This window comes from Macaca nemestrina, chromosome 15, assembly GCF_043159975.1.
Source record: "Macaca nemestrina isolate mMacNem1 chromosome 15, mMacNem.hap1, whole genome shotgun sequence".
In the NCBI taxonomy this organism is placed as follows: domain Eukaryota; kingdom Metazoa; phylum Chordata; class Mammalia; order Primates; family Cercopithecidae; genus Macaca; species Macaca nemestrina.
In genome coordinates this window covers 99335837-99361232 of record NC_092139.1, presented here as the reverse complement: position 1 = coordinate 99361232, position 25396 = coordinate 99335837, and the positions used below count along the sequence as shown (strand labels likewise).

The 25396-nt window shown below is 45.3% G+C and overlaps 1 protein-coding gene across 6 annotated transcripts in view; it reads left to right on the top strand.

Annotated features, from left to right (window-relative positions):
- Positions 1 to 24350, top strand: part of LOC105487198 (proline rich 14 like) — a 72313-nt gene extending 47963 nt beyond the window's left edge. For all 6 annotated transcript variants that reach the window (XM_011750538.3, XM_071080447.1, XM_011750540.3 and 3 more), the window contains 3 exons: positions 893 to 999; positions 16387 to 16458; positions 19903 to 24350. In XM_011750538.3, coding sequence (XP_011748840.2) covers positions 893 to 999; positions 16387 to 16458; positions 19903 to 20194 — 471 coding nt within the window. In that variant the 3' untranslated portion in view covers positions 20195 to 24350. The remainder of the gene's footprint in view (positions 1 to 892; positions 1000 to 16386; positions 16459 to 19902) is intronic.
- Positions 24351 to 25396: the final 1046 nt, after the last annotated feature.

Sequence of the window (25396 nt, the reverse complement as noted above, 5' to 3'; positions counted from 1 at the left end):
GCAGGAGAATGGCGTGAACCCGGGAGGCGGAGCTTGCAGTGAGCCGAGATCCGGCCACTGCACTCCAGTCTCGGCCACAGAGCAAGACTCCGTCTCAAAAAAATAAATAAATAAATAAATAGTAAAATTAAAAACCAGCAGGAATAGGAGTGGGAGCTTTGTCATAAACTACTTACTAGAATCATCTCTAAAGTGAGGTAGCAGTGTCTTTAAGTGCCAAGCCAAGGGACTTTATATTTTAAAATGTCTTACAATATGCCAGGGGTGATGGCGTGCGCCTATAGTCCTAGCTACCACAGAGGCTGAGGCAAAAGGATCACTTGAGCCCAGGAGTTCCTGAGCAGCCTGAGCAATATAGCAAGACCCCATCTAAAAGTAAACATTGGCCAGGCGCGGTGGCTCAAGCCTGTAATCCTAGCACTTTGGGAGGCCGAGACGGGTGGATCACGAGGTCAGGAGATCGAGACCATCCTGGATAACACGGTGAAACCCCGTCTCTACTAAGAAATACAAAAAACTAGCCGGGCGAGGTGGCGGGCGCCTGTAGTCCCAGCTACTCGGGAGGCGGAGCTTGCAGTGAGCTGAGATCCGGCCACTGCACTCCAGCCTGGGCTACAGAGCGAGACTCCGTCTCAAAAAAAAAATAAAATAAAAATTAAAAAATAAAAAAATAAAAATAAAAGTAAACATTGCCAGTTATGGTGGCTTATACTGGTAAACCCAGTGCTTTGGGAGGCCAAGGCAGGATGATCATTTGAGTTCAGGAGTTCAAGGCTGCAGTGAGCTATGATTGCACCACTGGGCCACAGAGTGAGACCTTGTCTCAAAAAATACATAAATAAATAAAATGTCTTACAACGTGACCATCTTTCTTCTTAATCCTTAAAAATAGGCTGAGCCAGAGAAGAGGCCAAAGAAAGTCTCACAGATTCGCATCCGGAAAACCATTCCTAGACCAGATCCTAATCTTACCCCCATGGGCCTTCCTCGACCCAAAAGGTGAGCTCCTTCTCTATTACAAGGTAGGTTCACTTTTTTGGAAAATTGTTTGTCATAATATAATTACCCTTTAAATGGTCCTACACTCTGAGAGCCATTTAATACATTTCTAGGAATTTACCCTAAAGAATTAATTAGTACTGTCACTACATATTTATATGCAAGGACATTTTAATATATTGCGTACATAATCTTAATCCTCCAGTGTTGCAGTGAGGAACCTGTGTTAGGTTGTAGCATTGATCCTGGCACATGTGGTTTCTGTCTGTCACAGGATTTACCCAACCCCAGAGCTCAGGCTCCTAAATACTCTGCACTAAACTGGAAAAGGACCCAAAAGTCCTGAGTTTAGTTTTTCTTAAAAAAGATCTCCAGACTTATATTTTCTTCTCATCGATTTTGCTCCTTCATTTCTTATCAGCAAATGGAAGCCTAACAGAGGTCTCTCAGGAACTTCCCTGTAAAATATGAATAAGAATTCCCAACACTTGGCCGGGCGCGGTGGCTCACGCCTGTAATCCCAGCACTTTGGGAGGCCGAGGCGGGCGGATCACGAGGTCAGGAGATCGAGACCATCCTGGCTAACACGGTGAAACCCCGTCTCTACTAAAAATGCAAAAAAGTAGCCGGGCGAGGCGGCGGGCGCCTGTAGTCCCAGCTACTCGGGAGGCTGAGGCAGGAGAATGGCGTGAACCTGGGAGGCGGAGCTTGCAGTGAGCGGAGATCGCGCCATTGCACTCCAACCTGGGCGACTAAGCGAGACTCTGTCTCAAAAAAAAAAAAAAAAAAAAAAAAGAATTCCCAACACTTAAGATTTCTATACAAGGCCGGGCGTGATGGCTCATGCCTGTAATCCCAGCGCTTTGGGAGGCCGAGGCGGGTGGATCACAAGGTCAGGAGTTTGAGACCAGCCTGACTAACATGGAGAAACCCATCTCTACTAAAAATGCAAAATAAGCTGGGTGTGGTGGCATGCACCAGTAATCTCAGCTACTCAGGAGGCTGAGGCAGGAGAATTGCTTGAACTCGGGAGGTGGAGGTTGCCGTGAGCCAAGATCGTGCCGTTGCACTCCAGCCTAGGCAACAAGAGTGAAACTCCGTCTCAAAAAAAACCAAAAAGAAGATTTCTATACAGTGTAATTGAGAAAAGAATGTGTACTACTTCATCCATTATAGTGCTTCACACAACACGAATAAAATAAATAATCATTTGTTAGGATCATGATTGATGTTCCACTTCTGCACCATAATCTTTATCTTAATATGTTGTATTTTTGTCTTAATGGTTCTTTTGTTGACCTATTGTATGTCTTTTCAAGAGAAATTTTAAAAATATTTCAGATATCCCGAGATCCGAGATCGAGTAGTATTTATTACTCAAATGAAAAAGAATTCATTATCAGTTGTATTCTCTCTTGCATTTGTATGTCTGAAGAACCTTGTTTACATAAATAAGTAGTTGGGAGAGGAAGGAGTTTTAATACAGTAAAGTCAATCAATTATTTCCACTTCTTTCAAGTTATATGCCAGAAAATCACAGTGATCTAGCATTATATTTAATGAAAACAAAAGATTGAAAAGCACTCAGTCATAAAGGTTCTGTTACCCAGTTATTAGTGGCAGTTACTGTCTCAGTGTCTGAACAGACCAAGAAAGGTCCAGTAAATGTCAAATGCCAGATCCTCTTTCACTTAGAGGTACTTTATTCTTTCCAATATACTGAAAGAGGGTTGAGAAAAATAAAATTTTTAATAAATCTTTGCCTAAACATAGGATGTCTTTTGATAAAATGCTTTTAATCAAATGTACTTTTGTAAAAAAAGAAAAAAACCCTTGAAGCTGCAGATTTTAGTACACTAAGTTTATGGAAGAGCCGGGGCATATAATTTAATTGGTGGAAGCAATTTATTATTTAAGCCCATCAAGCAAATCATTCTTCCTGACTTTTCTGTTTTCCAATTCAAGTAAATAAGTTAATTTTTGGCCGGGCGCAGTGGCTCACGCCTGTAATCCCAGCACTTTGGGAGGCCGAGGTGGGCGGATCACGAGGTCAGGAGATCGAGACCATCCTGGCTAACACGGTGAAACCCCGTCTCTACTAAAAATACAAAAAACGGCCGGGCGCGGTGGCTCAAGCCTGTAATCCCAGCACTTTGGGAGGCCGAGACGGGCGGATCACGAGGTCAGGAGATCGAGACCATCCTGGCTAATGTGGTGAAACCCCGTCTCTACTAAAAATACAAAAAACTAGCCGGGCGAGGTGGTGGGCGCCTGTAGTCCCAGCTACTCGGGAGGCTGAGGCAGGAGAATGGCGTGAACCCGGGAGGCGGAGCTTGCAGTGAGCTGAGATCACGCCACTGCACTCCAGCCTGGGCGACAGAGCGAGACTCCGTCTCAAAAAAAAAAAAAAAAAAAAAAAAAAAAAAAAAAAAGTTAATTTATCCTTTTAAGAAAATGATATAGGCCCGGTGCGGTGGCTCAAGCCTGTAATCCCAGCACTTTGGGAGGCTGAGACAGGCGGATCACGAGGTCAGGAGATCGAGACCATCCTGGCTAACACGGTGAAACCCCATCTCTACTAAAAAAAAATACAAAAAACTAGCCAGGTGAGGTGGCGGGCGCCTGTAGTCCCAGCTACTTGGGAGGCTGAGGCAGGAGAATGATGTGAACCCGGGAGGCAGAGCTTGCAGTGAGCTGAGATCTGGCCACTGCACTCCAGCCTGGGCAACAGAGCGAGACTCCGTCTCAAAAAAAGAAAAAAAAAGGCCGGGCGCGGTGGCTCAAGCCTGTAATCCCAGCACTTTGGGAGGCCGAGATGGGTGGATCACGAGGTCAGGAGATCGAGACCATCCTGGCTAACCCGGTGAAACCCCGTCTCTACTAAAAAATACAAAAAACTAGCCGGGCGAGGTGGCGGGCGCCTGTAGTCCCAGCTACTCGGGAGGCTGAGGCAGGAGAATGGCGTAAACCCGGGAGGCGGAGCTTGCAGTGAGCTGAGATCCGGCCACTGCACTCCAGCCCGGGTGACAGAGCGAGACTCCGTCTCAAAAAAAAAAAAAAAAAAGAAAATGATATAAAACACTGAGAAATAAATTATGGAGTACAAATGGTAAGGTATTTTTCTAAAAGTCTTAAAGTCATAATTTATCCATTTTAATAATGCAGGTTGACTGTCTCTTATTCAAATTATTGGGACCAAAAATGTTTCAGACTTCACATTTTTTCAGATTTTGGAATATTTGCATTATACTTACCAGCATCCCTCATCTGAAAATCCCAAATGCTCTAGTGAGCATTCCCTTTGAACGTGACCTTTGAGCATCGTGTTGGCGCTCAGAAAGTTTCAGATGTTGGAGCATTTCAGATTTTGGATTTTCAGGTTATGGATGCTCTTAATAACCCAATAGTGCCAACCTGTGCATTACTAAAACAACATGATGCCAGGAGCGGTGGCTCATGCCTGTAATCCCAACACTTTGGGAGGCTGGGGTGGGTGGATCATTTGAGGTCGGAAGTTTGAGACCAGCCTGGCCAACATGGTGAAACCCCATCTCGACTAAAAATACAAAAATTAGCCAGGCGGTAGTGGCACGCGCCTGTATTCCCAGCCACTCAGGAGGCTGAGGCAGGAGAGTCACTTGAACCCGGGAGGCGGAGGTTGCAGTGAGCTGAGGTCACAGCACTGCACTCCAGCCTGGACTGGGGTCTCAAAAAAGCATTTCTCATTACTGAATTTATAATAAAGCATTGTAAATTTTGAAGTGAGGAGTATGGTAGAAAGCATGATAATTGCTTTAGTAAATGTGTATGCATACATGAATTAAACTCTAGTATTAGACTTTTAAGAATGATTCACAATTATTGTAAAAATCAGAACTAAATCTATTAATTTATATAAGTCTCAATGATTGCTCTTTTTTTTTTTTTTTTTTTTTTTTTTTTTTTTTGAGATACAGTTTTGCTCTTGTTGCCCAGGCTGGAGTGAGCCACCAAGCCCAGCCTGCTTTTATATTTAATATAAGAGAAAAGTATATTGGACAAACCAATTGGCAGGGCAGTTTATCACATATATTTTGATTTTTTTTTTTTTTTTTTTTTTTTTTTTTTGAGACGGAGTCTCGCTCTGTGGCCCGGGCTGGAGTGCAGTGGCCGGATCTCAGCTCACTGCAAGTTCTGCCTCCTGGGTTTACGCCATTCTCCTGCGTCAGCCTCCCGAGTAGCTGGGACTACAGGCGCCCGCCACCTTGCCCGGCTAGTTTTTTTTTGTATTTTTTAGTAGAGACGGGGTTTCACCGTGTTAGCCAGGATGGTCTCGATCTCCTGACCTCGTGATCTGCCCGTCTCGGCCTCCCAAAGTGCTGGGATTACAGGCTTGAGCCACCGCGCCCGGCCTTGATATTGTTAATGGGAATAGAAGTTATAACATCTGGCTGGGCACGAATAGCTCATGCCTGTAATCCCAGCACTTTGGGCAGCACTTAGAGAGGCCAAGGCGGGTATATCACCTGAGGTCAGGAGTTCGAGACCAGCCTGGCCAACATGGTGAAACCCTGTCTCTACTAAAAATACAAAAATTAGCTGGGCGTGGTAGCAGGCACCTGTAATCCCAGCTACTCATGAGGCTGAGGCAGGAGAATCGCTTGAACCCAGGAGGTGGAGGTTGCAGTGAGCCATGATTGAGACACTCTGTCTCAAAAAAAAAAAAAAATTACAACATCTTATAGGATCAGATCAGAAGGGACTGACTACTTGAATTAAATATTTATAGTATGAATTGATAAAAGTTCATGCGTTAACCCAAGGAAATTACTTAAATTTTTTCTGTGGGTTTTGTGCACTTCAAGTATTTGATAGTCCCAGTAAAACATTTATATATATAGATAGATACAGTTTGTTTGTTTTGTGACAAGGTCTCGCTCTGTCGCCCAGGCTGGAGTGTAGAGGCATGATCATGGCTCACTGCAGCTTCAACTTCCTGGGCTCAGGTAATCCTCCTACCTCAGCCTCGTGAGTAGCTGGGACTACAGGCGTGTGCTACCATGCCCAGCTAATTTTTGTATTTCTAGTAGAGATGGGATTTTGCCATGTTCCCCAGGCTGGTCTTGAACTCCCAGGCTCAAGTGATCTGGCCACCTCCACCTCCCAAAGTGCTCAGATTACTGGTGTCAGCCATTGTGCCCATCCCATGAATATGTTGAGTGGAACTTTTCTAAGTGATGACATATTGTTGATAAGAAGTGAGAATAGCTAGAAAAAAATTTGTATATAATTAAATACATGAACAAGCTATTTTCAGTGTTTGAAGCTCTCTTTCCTAAATAAGGTCTTTTTCTTAAGTAGACATTATTTGATGATAATCGAGGTGAACAAAGCAAAGTCACTCTGACAACTCCTTTCCATGAGATACCCAAAATCAAGTGTGTTAACACTGGCCCAAATACTCAATTTCTTCTTCTTTTTTTTTTTTTTTTTTTTTTTTTGAGACAGAGTATCACTGTGTTGCCCAGGCTGGAGTGTAGTGGTGCAATTTTGGCTCACTGCAACCTCCACTTCCCAGGTTCCAGCGATTCTCATGCCTCAGCCTCCCGAGTTGCTGGGATTACAGGCACCTGCCACCACACCTGGCTAATTTTTTTTTTTTTTTTTTTTTTTTTTTTTTTTTTTTCTTGAGACAGAGTTTCGCCCTTGTTGCCCAGTCTAAAGTGCAATGGCATGATCTCGGCTCACTGCAACCTCTGCCTCCCAGGTACAAGCGATTCTTCTGCCTCAGCTGCCTGAGTAGCTGGTATTACAGGCACATGCCACCACACCCAGCTAATTTTTGTATTTTTAGTAGAGACAAGGTTTCACTGTGTTGGCCAAGTTGGTCTGGAACTCCTGACCTCATATGATCTGCCTGCCTTGGCCTCCCAAAGTTCTGGGATTACAGGCATGAGCCACTGTGCTCGGCCCCAAATACCCAATCTCTAAAGGCACTGTTCTCTCTTAACTGAATAATGTGTAGTAAAGGAAAAGAAAAGCCCAAGACAAGTTTATGGTGATTCATTAATCACTGGAAAGGGCTTAGCAAAATGAGTGATTTGATTGATGTATCAAAGTAGAATTCAGGATGGATAGGAGCTGTTCTGAGAGAATTTGTGGGAACAGAGAGACCTGCAAGAGCAATTCAGGACACTTCTCAGGTGTATCACTTTTAGAATAAATCAGAGATTGAGCCAGGCATGGTAGTTCACGCCTGTAATCCCAACACTTTGGGTGGCCAAGGTGGAAGGATCACTTGAGCCCAGGAGGCTAAGAGCAGCCTGGGCAACATAGTAAGACCACATTTCTACAAAAATTAATAATAAGGCCAGGCGTGTTGGCTCATGTCTGTAATCCCAGCACTTTGGGAGGCCGAGGTGGATAGATCATGAGGTCAGTAGTTCAAGACCAGCCTGGCCAACATGGTGAAACCCCATATCTACTAAAAATACAAAATTAGCCAGGCATGGTGGCATACACCTGTAATCCCAGCTACTTGGGAGGCTGAGGCCAAAGAATCGCTTGAACCCAAAAGGCAGAGGTTGCAGTGAGCTGAGATTACACCACTGCACTCCAACCTGGGCAACAGAGCAAGACTCCATCTAAAAAAAGAAAAAAAAATTAATAATAATAATGAAAGAAAAAATAGAAATTAAAGATTGAGTGGTTGATTCCCCTACAGCTGGGTTCTCATGTACTCTGTGGAAAGTCTTTAGGTACACTAATGTAAAGACCACTGGTCTAACGTATTTAGTAGCAACCTAATTTAGCTCTTAGGATTTTTACCTTAGTTTATGTATTGGTTCAGGTCCAATCAGGAGACAGAAATCACACAGTATTTTAAACAGGGGAAGTTTATTATAAAGCATTAAACTATGACAGGGAGTAACCTTAAATGTAAAGACAATCCTGAAGGGTACACTTGGGCTAAGGGAGAGTACCCTAGGAAGGGCAAACTTGGAAGGGGCACCACCTCCCTGGAGTTGAAACTTGGTTGGAGAAGGTAAGGTTGCAGCCCATTAGATGGCTGGGTTGCAGAGGCCAGAGCTGGGCAAGCAGGAAATAACAACCACCTTCTGGAGCACAGACAAGGCTGCTGCAGAGGGAGGTGCGGCACTGCTCTGATGCAAGGCCTGGAGCTTGTGGTTTCTGCTTCAGGAGAGCAACAGGAAATGACCGTCAGGAAGTCAGGTTACCATTGAGGGCATAAGGCCTGGAGTGCCCTATCCGTGTTGGGAAGCCTGCAGCAAAGTGGTCGCCAAGCTAAGGCTGCAAGGTCACTGAGGGACCTTGGCCGCACCTGGCCGCACCACTAGGGCAGAGAAGGCCCAAAACATCCCAACATACATTAATCACTGATGGCCCATGCTGCAGGAGCAAGAAAAAAAGCTCACCAAACCAGAAAGAGAAGCTCCCTTCCACCTGCATTGTTCCTCCAACACCTTGTGACAAAGGTTAGTAGCATCATACTCACTGCAAAAGAGAAATGCTTAAAGGGCCTAGGATTCCGTTATCACAGAGCGGGTACTGAAGGGCAAATTTTGAGCTGAAAAGCAATAATTTAATCATTGGCATATAGTCAACAGTAAAATTTTGATACGTTATTCGCTTGACAAAGAGCTGTTCTTTTTTTTTTTTTTTTTTTTTTTTTTTTTTTTTTTTTGTAGTAGAGGTGGGGTTTCACTATGTTGGCCAGGATGGTCTCAATCTCTTAACCTCATGATCCTTCTATCTTGGCCTCCCAAAGTGCTGGGATTACAGACGTGAGCCACCACGCCCGGCCTAATTTTATATTCTTAATAGAGACAGGGTTTTACCATGTTGGTCAGGCTGGTCTTGAACTCCTGACCTCAAGTCATCCACCCGGCCCAAAACATGTTTAAAAGTTGATTCTGGCCAGGTATGGTGGCTCAAGCCTGTAATCCTAGCACTTTGGGAGGCTGAAACGGGTGGGTCACTTGAGGTCAGGAGTTTGAAACCAGCTGGCCAGGCACGGAGGCTCACGCCTGTTCCCCAGGCTGCAGTGCAGTGGCATGATCTCGGCTCATCGCAGCCTCCACCTACCAAGTTCAAGCAATTCTCCTCCCTCAGCCTCCAGAGTAGCTGGGATTATAGGTGTGCACTACCACATTGGCTAATTTTTATATTTTTAGTAGAGACAGGGTTTCACCATGTTGGCCAGGCTGGTCTCAAACTCCTGGACTCAAGTGATTTGCCCACCCTTGGCCTTTCAAAGTGCTAGGATTACAGGCGTGAGCCACTGTGCCTGGCCTATAGTACGTTTTATGTGTTTAAAGAAATACAAGTGGGTTGAAAATATGAATAATGAAGCAAGATATACTTGAAAATAACCAACTACATTTAAAGTAGAACTGTACAGAATTTCTAAAAATGTAAAATTGAGTAATCAAAATAAAACTTTAATAAATGCGTTAACAGCAAGTTAAATAGAGCTAAATAGTGTTAACGAACAGGAGCACAACAGAACAGAATTTTCACAATGAAGTACAGAAACAAAAATATGATCAAGGGAGAGGAAGAGGTAAGAAGAGAGAATTGAAGGAGGATGTGGAGCAACAGACACTCTCAATCACTGCTGGTGGGAATGCAAAATGGTTTATAGCCTCTTTGGAAGACAGTTTGGCAATTCCCGTGCAGAACTAAATGTACATACCATACCATACAGCAGCTGCACTCCCTGGTATTTACCCAAATGAGTTGAAAACATTTCACACAAAATCTGTACATAAATGTTCATGGCAGCTTTATTCAGAATTTCTAAAACTTGGAAGCAACCAAGATGTCCGTCAGTAGGTGAATGAATAAACTGTCTGGACAGTGGAATATTACTCAGTACTAAAAAGGAATTAGCTATCAAGCCATGAAATGATATGGAGGAATCTGAAATGCATACTGCTGAGCGAAAGAAGCCAATCTGAATAAACTATGTACTGTATGAGTTCAACTCTGTGACATTCTGGAAAAGGCAAAACCATGGAGACAGAAGTCACCAAGGGTTGAGGGGAAGGAAGGGATGACTAGGTGGCGCACCGAGGGTGTGTAGGGCAGTGAAAACTGTTATGTGTGTTACTGTAATGGGGGATACATGGCATTATGTGTTTGTCAAAACTCATAGAAAACAACAAGGGTGAGCTCCAACATAAACTGGACTTTGGGGTGGTAATAATGTATCAATATATGTTCATTGTATAACAGTTGTACACTCTGGAAGGCTATCCATGTGTGAAGGCAGGGGCTATATGGGAACTGTCTACTTTGTTCAGTCTTTCTGTGAACATAAAACTACTGTAAAAAAATAAAGTATAAAAAAAAGGTGACCACGCATGGTGGCTCACGCCTGTAATCCAGCACTTTGGGAAGCCAAGGTGGGAGGAATGCTTGAGCCCAGGAGTTCAAGGCCAGCCTGGGCAGCATGTCTCTACAAAAATAAAAGTAAAACTAACCAGGCGTGGTGGCACACTTCTATAGTCCCAGCTATTTAGGACGCTGAGGTGGAAGGATCACTGAGTCTAGGATTTTAAGGCTGCAGTGAGCTATCATCAAACCACTGATCTCCAATTTGGGCAAGAGAGCGAGACTGTCTCCCCATGCCCAACTGTCTCCGACAAAAAACAAGATAACATATAACCCACAGAACTGGAGAAAATATTTGCAAATCACACATCTAATAAGGGTCTGGTATCCACAAGCAATAAAGAACTCTTACAGGTCAACAACCAAAAGACAATAACCATATTTTTTAAATGGACAAAGTATTTCAATAGACATTTCTCCAAAGAAGATAGACAAATGACCCACAAGCATTTGAAAAGATGCTGTTGACATCATGAGTCATCAGGGAACTGCAAATCAAAACCGTAGTGAAACACCACTTCCCACCCACTAGGATGAGAAGAAAAAATAAAACAGAAAATAAGTGTAGTAAGGGTGTGGAGAAACTCAAACCCTTATACACATCTCATGGGAATGTAAAATGTTCCTGAAAAAATTGGTTACCGTATGACCCAACAATTCTTCTAGGTATGTACCCAAAAGAATTGAAAACATGCCAGGCATGGTGGCTCACGCCTGTAATCCCAGCACTTTGGGAGCCTGAGGCAGTCAGATCATCTGAGGTCAGGAGTTCGAGACCAGCCTGGCCAATATGGTGAAACCCTATCTCCACTAAAAATACAAAAATTAGCCAGGAGTGGTGGTGCTTGCCTGTAACCCCAGCTACTCGGGAGGCTGAGGCAGGAGAATTGCCTTAACGCAGGAGGTGGAGGTTGCCGTGAGCTAAGATTGCACTCCTGCACTCCAGCCTGGGTGACAGAGCAAGACTCTGTCTCAAAAAAAAAAAAAGTAATTGAAAACATACATTCACCAAAAAACTTGTGCATGAATGTTCACAGCAACATTATTCGTAGTAGCTAAAAAGTGGAAACCAAATGTTCATCAGTTGATAAATGGATAAAGAAAAGATGGTATGTCCATAGATGGAGTATTATTCAGCCAGGAAAAGGAACAAAGTACTGATACATGCTACAACAGTGGTTAACTATGAAAACAGCACATTCGGCCGGGCGCGGTGGCTCAAGCCTGTAATCCCAGCACTTTGGGAGGCCGAGGTGGGTGGATCACGAGGTCAGGAGATCATCCTGGCTAACACGGTGAAACCCTGTCTCTACTAAAAATACAAAAAACTAGCCAGGCGTGGTGGCGGGCGCCTGTAGTCCCAGCTACTCGGAGGCTGAGGCAGGAGAATGGCGTGAACCCGGGAGGTGGAGCTTGCAGTGAGCCGAGATCGGGCCACTGCACTCCAGCCTGGGCCACACAGCGAGACTCCATCTCAAAAAAAAAAAAAAAAGAAGAAAACAGCACATTCTATGTGATTCATTTTATATGAAATGTCTAGAATCCTTAGAGACAGAAAGTAGTTTAGTGGTTACCAGTGCTGGGTGGTAGGGGAGAGTCCAGGTGACTGCTAAAAGTAGGTTTCTTTTTGGAGTTATGAAAGTGTTTTAAGGCTGGGTGTGGTGGTTCATTCCTATAATCCCAGCATGTTGGCAGGTAGAGGCAGGAGGATCGCTTGAGCCCAGAAGTCTGATACCAGCCTGGGCAACATAGACCACATCTCTACAAAAGATCAGGTCAGGCGTCATGGCTCAACCCTATAATCCCAGCACTTTGGGAGGCTGAGACTGGAGGATCACTTGAGCCCAGGCGTTCGAAGCTAGCCTGCACAACATAGACAAACCCTATCTCTACCAAAAGTAGTTTTTAAAAATTAGCCAGACATGCCTGTAATCCCAGCACTATGGGAGGCCAAGGTGGGCAGATTGCCTGAGGTCAGGAGTTCAAGACCAGCCTGGCCAACATGGTGAAACCTTATCTCCACTAAACACGGTTTTGAAAATTAGCCAGGCGTGGTCGTGGGCACCTGTAATCCCAGCTACTTGGGAGGCTGAGGCAGGAGAATTGCTTGAACCCGGAAGGTGGATGTTGCAGTGAGCCTAAACTAGATCACACCACTGCATTCCACCCTGGGCAACAGAGTGAGACTTGGTCTCAAAAAAAAAAAAAGAAAGAAAGAAAGTAGCTGGAGGCCAGGTGTGGTGGCTTACACCTGTAATCCCAGCAGTTTGGGAAGCCGAGGCTGGCGGATCACGAGGTCAGCAGTTCGAGACCAACCTGGCCAATACAATGAAACCCCATCTCTACTAAAAATACAAAAATTAACTGGGCATGGTGGTGCATACCGTTGTCCTGTAGTCCCAGCTACTTGGGAAGCTGAGGCAGAAGAATCACTTGAACCTGGAAGGCAGATGTTGCAGTGAGCCAAGATCACGCCACTGCACTCCAGCCTGGGCAACAAAGCAAAACTCCGTCTCAAAGAAAAAAAAAAAAAAATTAGCCGGGCATAGTACTGTGCACCTGTAGTCCCAGCTACTTGGGAAGCTGAGACAGGAGGATTGCTTCAGCCAGGGAGGTCAAGGGCACAGTCATCTATCATTATGCCACTGCACTTTAACCCAGACAAGAGAGTGAGACCCTGTCTTTAAAAAAAATGAAAAACTAGGCTGGGCGCAGTGACTCACGCCTGTAACTCCAACACATTGGGAGGCCGAGGTGGGTGGATCACCGGAGGTCAGGAGTTCAAGACCAGCCTGGCCAACATGGTGAAACCCCATCTCTACTAAAAAATCAAAGTTACAGCTGGGCATGGTGGCTCATGCCTGTAATCCCAGCACTTTGGGAAGCCGAGATGGGTGGATCATCTGAGGTCAGGAGTTTGAGACCATCCTGGCCAATGTGATAAAACCTTATCTCTACTAAAAAGTCAAAGTGGCCAGGCGTGGTGATTCACACCTGAAATCCCAGCACTTTGGGATGCTGAGGTGGGCGAATCACAAGGTCAGGAGATTGAGACCATCATGGCTAACACTGTGAAACCCTATCTCTACAAAAATACAAAAAAATTAGCCAGATATTGTGGTGGGTGCCTGTAGTCCCAGCTACTCGGGAGGCTGAGGCAGGAGAATGGCGTGAACCCGGGAGGCGGAGCTTGCAGTGAGCCAAGATCACACCACTGCACTCTGGCCTGGGCGACAGAGGGAGACTCCGTCTCAAAAAAAAAAAAAAACCGGTCAGAGTTACAGCTGGGCATGGTGACTCACGCCTGTAATCTCAACACTTTGGGAGGCCGAGGTGGGTGAATCACCTGAGGTCAGGAGTTCAAGACCAGTCCAGCAAATGTGGTGAAACCCTCTCTTTTTTTTTTTTTTTTCAGGTAAACTTGCTTCCATTTTATTCCTAAATAACATAACTATTTAACAGAAAGATAAAAAGGCTGCATACCGCCCTCAAAATTTGCCCACAAGGAAATTCCTAGTAGGCAAAGGACAGACAGAACTCAAAGTCATCACCCTGAGGCTCACATGAGACAAATGCATATATATGATTGCTTCCTCTGCCCTATTATTTTTTTATTATTATTATATTTTAAGTTCTAGGGTACATGTGCACAATGTGCAGGTTTGTTACATATGTATACTTGTGCCATGTTGGTGTGCTGCACCGATCAACTCGTCAGCACCCATCAACTCGTCATTTACATCAGGTATAACTCCCAATGCCAATGAAACCCTATCTCTACTAAAAATACAAAAATTATCTGGGTGTGGTGATGTGTACCCGTAGTATCAGCTACTCGGGAAGCTGAGGCAGGAGAATCGCTTGAACCCGGGAGGCAGAGGTTGCAGTGAGCTGAGATCGCTCTACTGCACTTCAGCCTGGCAACAGAGCAAGACTCCATCTCAAAAGAAAAAAAAAATCAAAAATTAGCCAGGCGTGGTGGGGGACGCCTGTAATCCCAGCTACTAAGGAGACTGGACAGGGGAATTGCTTGAATCCGGGAGGTGGAGGTTGCAGTGAGCTGAGGTCGTGCCATTGCACTCCAGTCTGGGCAACAAGAGTGAAATTCTGTCTCAAGAAATAAATAAAATAAAAAATAAAAAAATAAGCCGGCTATGGTGGCACACACCTGTGGTCCCAGCTACATGGAGGCAGAAGCAGGAGTATCTGTTGAGCCCAGCCCAGGAAGTTGAAGCTGCAGTGAGCCATGTTTGTGCCACTGCAGTCCAGCCTGGGTGACAGAACAAGACCCTGTCTCATAAAAAACTGGACTAGATGAGATAGTGGTGATCATGAATAACCTAGTGAGTATTTTAAAAATCACTGAATTGTACATTTTAAATGGATGAATTTTATAGTATGTGAACCTGGACTCCTTGGAGAGTGATTACAGGTCTAGGGCAGGAAATGAATAAGATGAATGCATCTTGTCATACCAGAAAGTAGCAGAGCTCTCAGAGACTCCTAGGGTCATGTCAAAGGGATTCAGGAGCCAGTTTTTTGTTTGTTTTATTTTTTAATTTTTTATAGAGACAGGGTCTTGCTTTGTTGCCCAGGCTGGTCTCAAACTCCTGGGCTCAACAATCCTCTTGCCTCAGTCTCCCAAGTAACTGGGACTACTGTTGGGAGTCACCATGCCTGGCTCTCAAGAACCAGTTTGAAGAGATTCCCTCTGGCCACAGATGAGACCAGCTGAGCCTCAAAAGAATAATAAGTTCAGTAGATTACAGCATATCAAATATAAACTCGGTAGTTCATAATGATACTTAAAAAAATTTAATACCATTGGCCATCTTTGGAAGATACTGGGAAACCAACTCATTGTTTTGGAAATTTGTTATGAAAGGAAAAAAGCAAGCATATGGCCTGCTTTTACTATTCAAGCTGTACCTCAGAGTTACTGTATAATTGATAGGTATGAAGAGTTGTGTGTGTGTGTGTGTGTGTATATATATATATATCTTTTTTAAGAGACAGAGTCTTTGTCACCTAGGCTGTACCTAGCCTCAGAGTCCTAGGCAACAGAGCAAGACCCATCTCTAAAACAGAAAAAAACAAAAAAGAATATATAGTTTCGGCCGGGCGCGGTGGCTCAAGCCTGTAATCCCAGCACTTTGGGAGGCCGAGACGGGCGGATCACGAGGTCAGGAGATCGAGACCATCCTGGCTGACACCGTGAAACCCCGTTTCTACTTTAAAAATACAAAAACTAGCCGGGCGAGGTGGCGGGCGCCTGTAGTCCCAGCTACTCGGGAGGCTGAGGCAGGAGAATGGCGTGAACCCGGGAGGCGGAGCTTGCAGTGAGCTGAGATCCGGCCACTGCACTCCAGCCTGGGCGGCAGAGCGAGACTCCGCCTCAAAAAAAAAAAAAAAAAAAAAAAAAAAAAGAATATATAGTTTCCTAGTCAGTGGAGGGAGATAGAAAAAAAAGAACAGTCAATTCATGAAAAGAAACATTGCAAAGACAGCACAAACAACAGCTGTAAAATCTATATAAATCTATGAAAAATAATAGATACCAATCTAAATATATCATTCCCAGTAAGTATTAATGGACTCAGTTACATAAAGTTGAAGGTTGGTACCCTGGAAAAGAAAATCCAGTACACATTTTTTCCAGTACACATTGTTTGCATGAGGCACATCTAAAACATTACAGATAGGTTGGAGCAAATGTAAAGGATAGCATTGGGAAATCAATATCTTCCCTCTTAGGAGAACACGAGGCTGTGCACAGTAACTCATGCCTAATTTTTTTTTTTAATCTAGCCTGGCGTGGTGGCACACACCTGTAATCCCAGCTACTCAGGAGGCTGAGGCTGGAGGATGGCTAGAGTTCAAGGCTGCAGTGAGCTATGATCTTGTCACTGCCCTTTTGCCTGGGCAACAGAGCAAGACCTTGTCTATAAAAAAGAGAGAACATGAAGAATTTTTTTCTTTCTTTCTTTTCAGGTTAAAGAAGAAAGAGTTTAGTTTAGAAGAGATATATACCAACAAGAATTATAAATCTCCTCCTGCAAACAGGTAGGTAATTATAGCTGGGAAATGGAAGAATTTGAAATGATTGATGTGAATCTCCAGCCCTTTCACTTTAGAAAGAGTTTATGTTCAGTTGTACCAATATTGGGTCTTATAAATAGCTAGAATTGGTATTTTTCAATTCCAGCACTTGAATTAGGGTCAGTAATAGGATAGGAAATAAAGTGTACTGGGTTACATAAAATGTAGCCAGGTGCGGTGGCTCACACCTGTAATTCCAGCACTTTGGGAGGCCAACACGGGTGGATCACGAGGTCAGGAGTTCGAGACCAGGCTGACCAACATGGTGAAACCCCGTCTCTACTAAAAATACAAAAAATTCCCATCACTTTGGGAGGCCAAGGCGGGCAGATCACGAGGTCAGGAGATTGAGCCCATCCTGGCTAACAGTGAAACCCTGTCTCTACTAAAAATACGAAAAAAGCTGGGTGTGGTGGCAGGCGCCTGTAGTCCCAGCTACTCGGGAGGCTGAGGCAGGAGAATGGCGTGAACCTGGGAGGCAGAACCTGCAGTGAGCCGAGATTCCGCCACTGCACTCCAGCCTGGGTGACAGAGCGAGACTCTGTCTCAAAAAAAAAAAAAATTAGCTGGGCATGGTGGCTCACACCTGTAATCCCAACTACTTGGGAGACTGAGGCAGGAGAATTGCTTGAACCCGGGAGGAGGAAATGCCAGTGAGCCAAGATGACGCCACTGCACTTCAGCCTGGGCAACAGAGCTAGACTCCATCTCAAAAAAAAAAAAAGAAAAAGAAAATGTAGTCTCAGCCGGAAGTAGTGGCTCACACCTGTAATCCAAGCACTTTGGGAGGCCAAGGCAGGCGAATCACCTGAGGTCAGGAGTTTCAAGACCAGCCTGGCCAACATGGTGAAATCCTGTCTGTACTAAAAATACAAAATTAGCTGGGTGTGGTGGCACACACCTGTAATCCCAGCTACTTGGGAGGCTGAGGCAGGAGAATTGCTTGAATGAGGTGGCAGAGGTTGCAGTAAGCCAAGATCATGCCACTGCACTCCCGTGTGGTCAAAAGAGTGAGACTCTGTCTTAAAAAAAAAAAAAAAAAAAAAAAAAGGAGTTGGGCACAGTAGTTCACGCCTGTAATCCCAGCACTTTGGGAAGCTGAGGTGGACGGATCATCTGAGGTCGGGAATTCGAGACCAGCCTGACCAACATGGAGAAACCCTATCTCTAATAAAAATACAAAATTACCCAGGTGTGGTGGTGCATGCCTGTAATCCTAGCTACTCAGGAAGCTGAGGCAGGAGAATCGCTTGAACCCCGGAGGCAGAGGTTGCAGTGAACCCAGATCGCACCATTGCACTCCAGCCTGAGCAACAAGAGCGAAACTCCATCTCAAAAAAAAAAAAAAAAAGAAAGTACAGAGGCTGGGCGCGGTGGCTCACACCTGTAATCCCACCACTTTGGGAGGCTGAGGCGGGTAGATCACGAGGTCAGGAGTTCAAGACTCGCCTGGCCAAGTTAGTGAAACCCCATCTCTACTAAAAATACAAAAATCAGCTGAGCGTGATGGCGGTCGCCTGTAATCCCAGCTACTCGGGAGGGTGAGGCAGAGAACTGCTTGAACCCAGGAGGCAGAGGTTGCAGTGAGCCAAGATTGTGCCACTGCACTCCAGCCTGGGTGACAGAGCGAGACTGTCTCAAAAAAAAAAAGTACAAAGAAGTAGTTTGTATTTATATTTTTACCAAATATGCTGACTTCAGGACTGATAATCATTGATTTTTCAGATATGATTGTAAACCCAAATACAGGAAGAGTTTCACTTAGGTCTGATTTCAGTTAAAGTCAGTGAACATTTATTAAATGCCCACTGTTTCTAGAATATAGGAGAACTCTAGGATTTTATTCTAAGATTTTGTATGTCTGCTCTAACACATTTGTATAATTATTACAACATCTTTGCCGCATTGCTAAAAATAAATAAAGGCTGGGCACAGTGGCTCACACCTGTCATTCTAGCACTTTGGCAGGCCAAGGCAGGCAGATTGCTTGAGCTGAGGAGTTCAAGACCAGCCTGGGCAACATGGTGAAACCCCGTCTCACTACAACACAAAAATTAGCCAGGCACAGTGGCCTGCACCTATAGTCCCAGCTACTCGGGAGGCTGAGGCAGGAGGAGAATTGATTGAGCCTGGGAGGCAGAGGTTGCAGTGAGCTGACTTCACGCCACTGCACCCCAGCCTGGGTGACGGGAGTGAAACCTGTCTCAAATGAAAAAAAAAGGGAGGTATTAGAAACAACCCAACATTTAAAATATTACTAGGGTTCTCATTAATTTACTTATAATTACTTATAATTAATTCCTTATAGTGGAATCTACTGTGTAACCATTTTAAAAAATGAATCAGAGCCAGTGGCTCATGCCTGTAATCTCACCACTTCGGGAGGCCAAGGAGGGAGGATCACTGGAGCCCTGGAGTTGGAGACCAGCCTGGGCAATATACCCATCTCTACAAAAAAAAAAAAAAAAAAAAAAATCTTTTTAAATTAGCCAGACATGGTGGTGCATGCTTATAGTCCCAGCTACTTGGGAGGCTCAGGTGGGAGGATTGCTTCAGCCCAGGGTGTCGAGGCTCTAGTGACCTGTGATTGTGATTGTGCCACTGCATTCCAGCCTGAGTGACAGAGTGAGACCCTGTCTCAAAAAAAAAATTTTTTTTTTAAAGATGAGTCAGGGCTGGGTGCGGTGGCTCACGCCTGTAATCCCAGCACTGGGAAGCTGAGGCAGGTGGATCACCTGAGGTCAGGATTTCGAGACTAGCCTGGTCAAACTGGTGAAACCTCATCTCTGCTAAAATTACAAAAAAAATTGGCTGGGCACGGTGGCTCATTATAATCCCAGCACTTTGGGAGGTCAAGGAGAGTGGATCATGAGGTCAAGAGATCAAGACCATCCTGGCTAACAGAGTGAAACCCTGTCTCTACTAAAAATACAAAAAAAAAAATTAGCTGGGCATGGCGGCGCACGCCTTTAGTCCCAGCTACTTGGGAGGCTGAGGCAGGAGAATGGCGTGAATCCGGGAGGTGGCACTTGCAGTGAGCCGAGATTGCGCCACTGCACTCCAGCCTGGGTGACAGAGCGAGACTGTCTTAAACAAACAAACAAAAAATTAACCAGGTGTAGTGACACATGCCTGTAATCCCAGCTACTTGAGAGGCTGAGGCAGGAGAATCGCTTGAACCCAGGAGACAGAGGTTGCAGTGAGCCAAGATCATGCCATTGCACTCCAGCCTGGGCAACAAGAGTGAAACTCTGTCCCACAGAAAAAAAAAAAAGAGTTGGTGCAAGTAGCTTTCAGTCACTGTTGACTAGAAGGGTTGTTAACCCAGCGTCAATACCCTGACCCTGTTGACAGGATGGGCCATGTGAGTCAGCCCGTTGGTGATTCTGTTTTGTGCTTCATCCTTAGGTGTTTAGAGACCATCTTTGAGGAACCCAAGGAACGAAATGGTACGCTAATCTCAATAAGCCAACAGAAGAGGAAGCGAGTTCTAGAATTTCAGGATTTTACAGTCCCGCGAAAGAGGAGAGCTCGAGGTAAAGTCATGGTGGCAGGCAGCTTTACCAGGGCCCAGAAGGCAGCTGTGCAGAGTCGAGAGCTGGATGCTCTTTTGATACAGAAACTAATGGAACTGGAGACCTTCTTTGCCAAGGAAGAGGAGCAGGAACGATCATCAGACTTGAGAAGCAATTCAGTTTGAGGGTCTCAATTTTAGTTTTTTTGTTTGTTCGTTTTTTTGTTTTGTTTTTTTTTTTTGGACCTCCTTGGAAGAGGTTGCCTAATTTTGCCCTACCGCCAAACCACTCAAAAATGCACAGTCCATGAATTTTACCTATTTCAAGGTGCAACCTTTTTAGAAACTGGTGAAGGAGGGTCCTCTACTTTTACTGCTGAGTATAGAACCTCAGGAATGCTCCCTTTCTCCTGGAAATGAACCTGAACGACATCTAGCCTCCTCCTCAGTCTCTGCCATCCACAGGAGGAAGCAGCAGCCTATCTTCAGTAACACTAGGATTCCAAGGACTCACAGGATTTGCACGTCCATATGAAAGTTCCGCTTTGTTTACGGTGGTGCTAGACCAAGATTATTAGAAACGTGGCCTAGGGAGGGGAACTGGCGTCCTGTCCTACGTGGTCTCACTGGCTCATTTCAGTAGTTGAGGAAAGATGAGCTGTTGTGTTTTCTAATCTTTTGTCTGCCCAGGACCTATTGATGTGAGTGTATGTGAGAGTGTTTGTGCGTGTGTGGCTTTTTCCCATCATTTTCTCCCCTCTGTGACTGTGGGTCACTAGTGCCAGAGGAGCCCGTCCAGGCCCCATTCGAAGTAAGTTGCACTTTTTAATGTTGTGGTGTGGATTATTTTCATTTGTTTTCTTTTTTGTTGTTGTTTTTGTACTATTATTGCTGCATGTTTGGAGCCTTTAAATGTGATTTTAAAACAATTTTTTAAGGAGAAAAACAATACATGTCTTAAGACTACATGATAGGCATTTGACCCAGTTGACCGCTGCATGGAAGAGACATTTTTCCTATTCATGTGTTTCAGGCAATCCCTTCCCCATCTCCAGCTTCTAGTGTAACTCATTAGAGGGAGCACTTTTATTCATCTGGGTTCTCATTCTTGCCCACCAGATACATGTATTTATTTTAGTGATTTAAGTAAGAGCAGGTTTCTCTCCCGATCATTGAAAAAATACTGTGGTTGGGTGTGGTCTTAATGGTTTTTATCTGAAATGGTGTCAGGTAACAAAATTGAGTACAACAGCTTAGACAGTGATACAGGCTGACCCACAGTATATGTGGCTCTCCAGGCAGCTCGCTTCAAGAATGGGAAGAGAGTCGGGGTCATGCTTCAGACCCAGAGATGTGTTCCTGCAGTGGGAGCTCAAAAATCCCCAGCCAGCCCTCTTTGAGGGCCACCTCATTGTACTCTGGGCTCCTGTGTCACATCTACCGGAACTGTCGAAGGCCGGAGTCAGCCAAGTTTCTGGGTTTGTGCCTGCAGGAGTCTGTGGGCAGAGGGCTGCTGTGCATCAGCAGCCTCGAGGTCTTGTTCCTTTTCCACTGAAGTCCTGTGTCCCCATATCCTGCTCCCCTTCCCCTCCTTCTCTAGGGGTTTCTCTTTCTCTTTCTCTCTCAGAACAAGAGTTTAGAGAATTAACATTCCATGGCTGGTGAGTGGGGTGCAAAAGTCATCATCAGGACACCAGCATCACCTCTTCTATCCTCCTGGGAGCCACTGGCATGGAGCAGCCACCGATGGGAACCGTCAGAGTTCTAGGCACATTTCCAAGTCAGTCTGTTAGAGAAGAGTGAGTGGCACGTCCTGGAATGTTGGTCAACTCTCTTAGGTTTCTTTTGCTTCCCCATTTGCTAGTGGATGGGGAGATGGGGTGGGGGTGGGGGGTCTCTATGTGCCTTGCTTTTGCAGGTTGACAGTCTATGCCACACTGGAGCAGAAAAACTGACTTAAGCCAGAGAGAAAAGTGTGCTACGGCTATCTTCTAGGCCCACTGCCTCAGACATAGCATTGAGACAAGTAAAATACACACATGGTCATCCACGGAGGCGTCCAAGGCCATGGCCAGATACAATTAGAAGAGAGCCAGGCTTCCGTACCAGCTCTGAATGATGCTAACCAGATTCTGTCATTCTACATCCACTTTGCCCAGACTGTATAGACACGACCTATGTTTCACCTCAATACCTCTCCCTTCCTGGGACAGGGTTCTTAGACACTAAATGCTTCTCTCTGCCTTTTTTGCTTAAGGGAGTGGGATGAGTAGTACATTGTGCTCTTGTTCAGGCATGTTTAGGGAGCTCCTACTGGACAGGTTGCAGACTAGCAGTGAGTCAACAAAGCCCTGTTTGCCAGCTCCGTTGGCAGTGTAGATGCAGTGATGTGGCAGCTGTGTTTCCCAGAGAGAACAGTGGGCACAGCTGTAGTGTCACCAACATTGCAGAGATAGTTTCAACTGCCCGTTATAGGTGTGGCACTCTAAGAGCCAGGAGCAGCGGTTTGGAACATGGGTAACTGGGAGCAGAGGACTGGAAGAAACAGAGCTGGGCTCCTTCCTTGTCCTGACAATGTAGGAGAGAAGTTGTTCTGAGGCCAGCCCTGGCCCTCGTTGAAATTCTTGGCCTACCCTCTGGCTAGGGCCCTTCCGCTGCTCCAAAGTTGAGAAGGGGGCCCCACTGCAAACTTGAAATTACTTACCTGAAGGTGATGTATATACGTAGGCTCCAGCTGCGCTCAGCCACACCTGTCTTACATTCAGTTTCAGCACTGAGCCAGCTGCAGTGTTGTCATGGGTCCTCAAGCCTGCGGTCCCTAACCATGATGGGACACAGTAATCGGCCGCTGGCACACCACTTGCCCAGAGCTACAAGTCTGGTTCTCGTGTGGAGTTGGTACAGTTTCTGAATATGGGAACTTCCCTCCCCAAGTGGTAGGAAGTTACAGTTAACTACAACTTAACTATCACTCACTTCCAGAGGTTTAGTGTTTTTAATATGGGAAAGAGGAGAAATCTCAGGTCCAATCAGGGTTCTGCCCATCAGCTTTTCACTGAAACTTTCAATCGTGTTGTTTTTTTCCCCATCTTTCAGTTTCTAGCTGTGTTTGCCTCCTCCCTCCATGTTGCCTCCTCTTTTTTTGCTTTTGGTCTCCTTTCCAGCTTCATGTCTCCATGAGTTCAGCTGTACCTCGTCTCCTGTTAAATCTGATCATGTCCACTTTTTCTTACTGACCTTACTCAAAGCTATGGTAGCTGAGGGAGTTACAGTGAAAAGACATGTAGCGTTTGCCTTATTCGGAGCCTGAAGAGCCCAGAAACTCATGCTGTGAATCCCAAAACTCAGCGCTCCTCAAGAGCTGTGAAAATCATGATACTTTGTCACAATTTTGCCTGAAAGAGTCTTTGGCACGAGCTCCAGAGCTAACCTGAGGTCCATTCCAGATCCCACTCTCTGGGCATGAGACCTCCCCCGTGGCTCCTTCCTCGCCCACTGGGCCAAGAGCAGCAGGGAGCGTACGGGACGGCAGCAGCAGATCCAAGGCCACAGTGTAGCCGATGACTGCATGGCCGTCGCTCCGTCTCCAGGCTGGGATTCCGTCTCATAATCAATGCCATGTACATTAAGATCTGTGAAAGACCAACTTTTAGGCAGTGATACTTTTCTCCCATTCCCTGGGGTGGAGGGAGTATGCAGTTGGTGCTTTCTGTAATTCCCTTGTTCTGTTTTGTTTCTGTAAGCTTTCCCCCTGGTGTCATGGAAAGGACTTCTTAAATAACCACATTGTGGGTGGCTGTATCCAAAGTTTAAATAATTGGCCAGAAGTGCAGAGTATCCTTTCCTGGATTCGTGTCAGGAAAGGGCTCCTTGCCAGAACTGAACTTGTTATATAAAAACCTGGCTAGGGAGATTTAATTTTACTAAAATTACAGTTTAATGTTACCATCTAGCCACAAATTGAGCAGCGAAAGCTATTTTGATGATGAAGGGGGGTCCTTGTTGAGCCGGCCATCTAGTGCAGTGTGCTCTCAGATACAATGCTTGTTGATTGTGTGTCTTCACAAGCCCCTCTCTGGTGCTGAATTGGATTTGAATTCTTCGTGAGAGGCCTCAGCATCTCCTTGGGCTGGTCTGGGCCAGTAAAAATAGCTGCCTGACATGTTTATATATTATCATGGTCAGTAGTTCAATGAAATTTGTACATTTTTGGTAACATTGGTATACATGATGCCCCTGCAGTTCCTTTTCTGTTTGGTAGTTTGTGACTCTAAAATTTCCACTGTTATGTGTGTTAATTTATGAAAATAAATTTTTTTGAAAACCTTTCAAATAACTCTCAAGGCCATTACTTTGTTCTTGTGGCTTGGCAATAAGTTAAAATGGACATTCCAAAGTTAAATATCACAGCAAGCATCATTCCTTCCAAAGTGGTCACCATTTTCTGAGAAGTATTGTGTGGTAACTGTGGGACCAGCTCAAACTGATTAACCATTGCTTAAGCTGTTACAGGTGACACAGAGCCAAAATTGCCCGGGCGTGCACAATGGAAAAAAGCTTTAGCCTCCTAATTGTTACCACCACAAGCCTGGCAGGCCAACTGCATTGACATCACCTAGGACTAGACAGGAATCCCATAAAAGCTTGACCCACTCCCAGATCAGGGAAACAACAGGCGACAGGAGTGTTGCCTCCTGTCTCCATGCCAGTTGACTTTGACTTTTTTTTTTTTTTTGGTGGAGTTTCTGTCGCCAAGGCTGGAGTGCAATGGCATGCAATCTCAGCTTACTGCAACTTCCACTTCCTGGGTTCAAGCGATTCTTGTACTTCCGCCTCCCAAGTGCTGGGATTACAGGCACCCACCACCAAGCCCAGCTAATTTTTTATTTTTTTAGAAGAGATGGGGTTTTCACCATGTTGGTCAGGCTGGTCTCGAACTCCCGACCTCAGGTGATCCACCCAGCTCGACCTCCCAAAGTGCCAGGATTGCAGGTGTGAGCCACTGAGTCCAGCCTCATTTACTTTTTTTGAGACAGAGTTTCACTCTTGTTGCCCAGGCTGGAGTGCAGTGGCGTGATCTCAGCTCACCGCAACCTCTGCCTCCTAGCTTCAAGCGATTCTCCTGCCTCAGCCTCCTGAGTAGCTGGGATTACAGGCATGCACCACCACGCCTGGCTAATTTTGTATTTTTAGTAGAGACGGGGTTTCTCCATGTTGGTCAAGTTGGTCTTGAACCCCCAACCTTAGCTGATCCACCCACCTCGACCTCCCAAAGTGCCGGGATAGCAGGTGTGAGCCACTGCGCCCAGTCCCTCATTTACTTTTTAAAAGATCTCACCGGCCAGGCGCGGTGGCTCAAGCCTGTAATTCCAGCACTTTGGGAGGCCG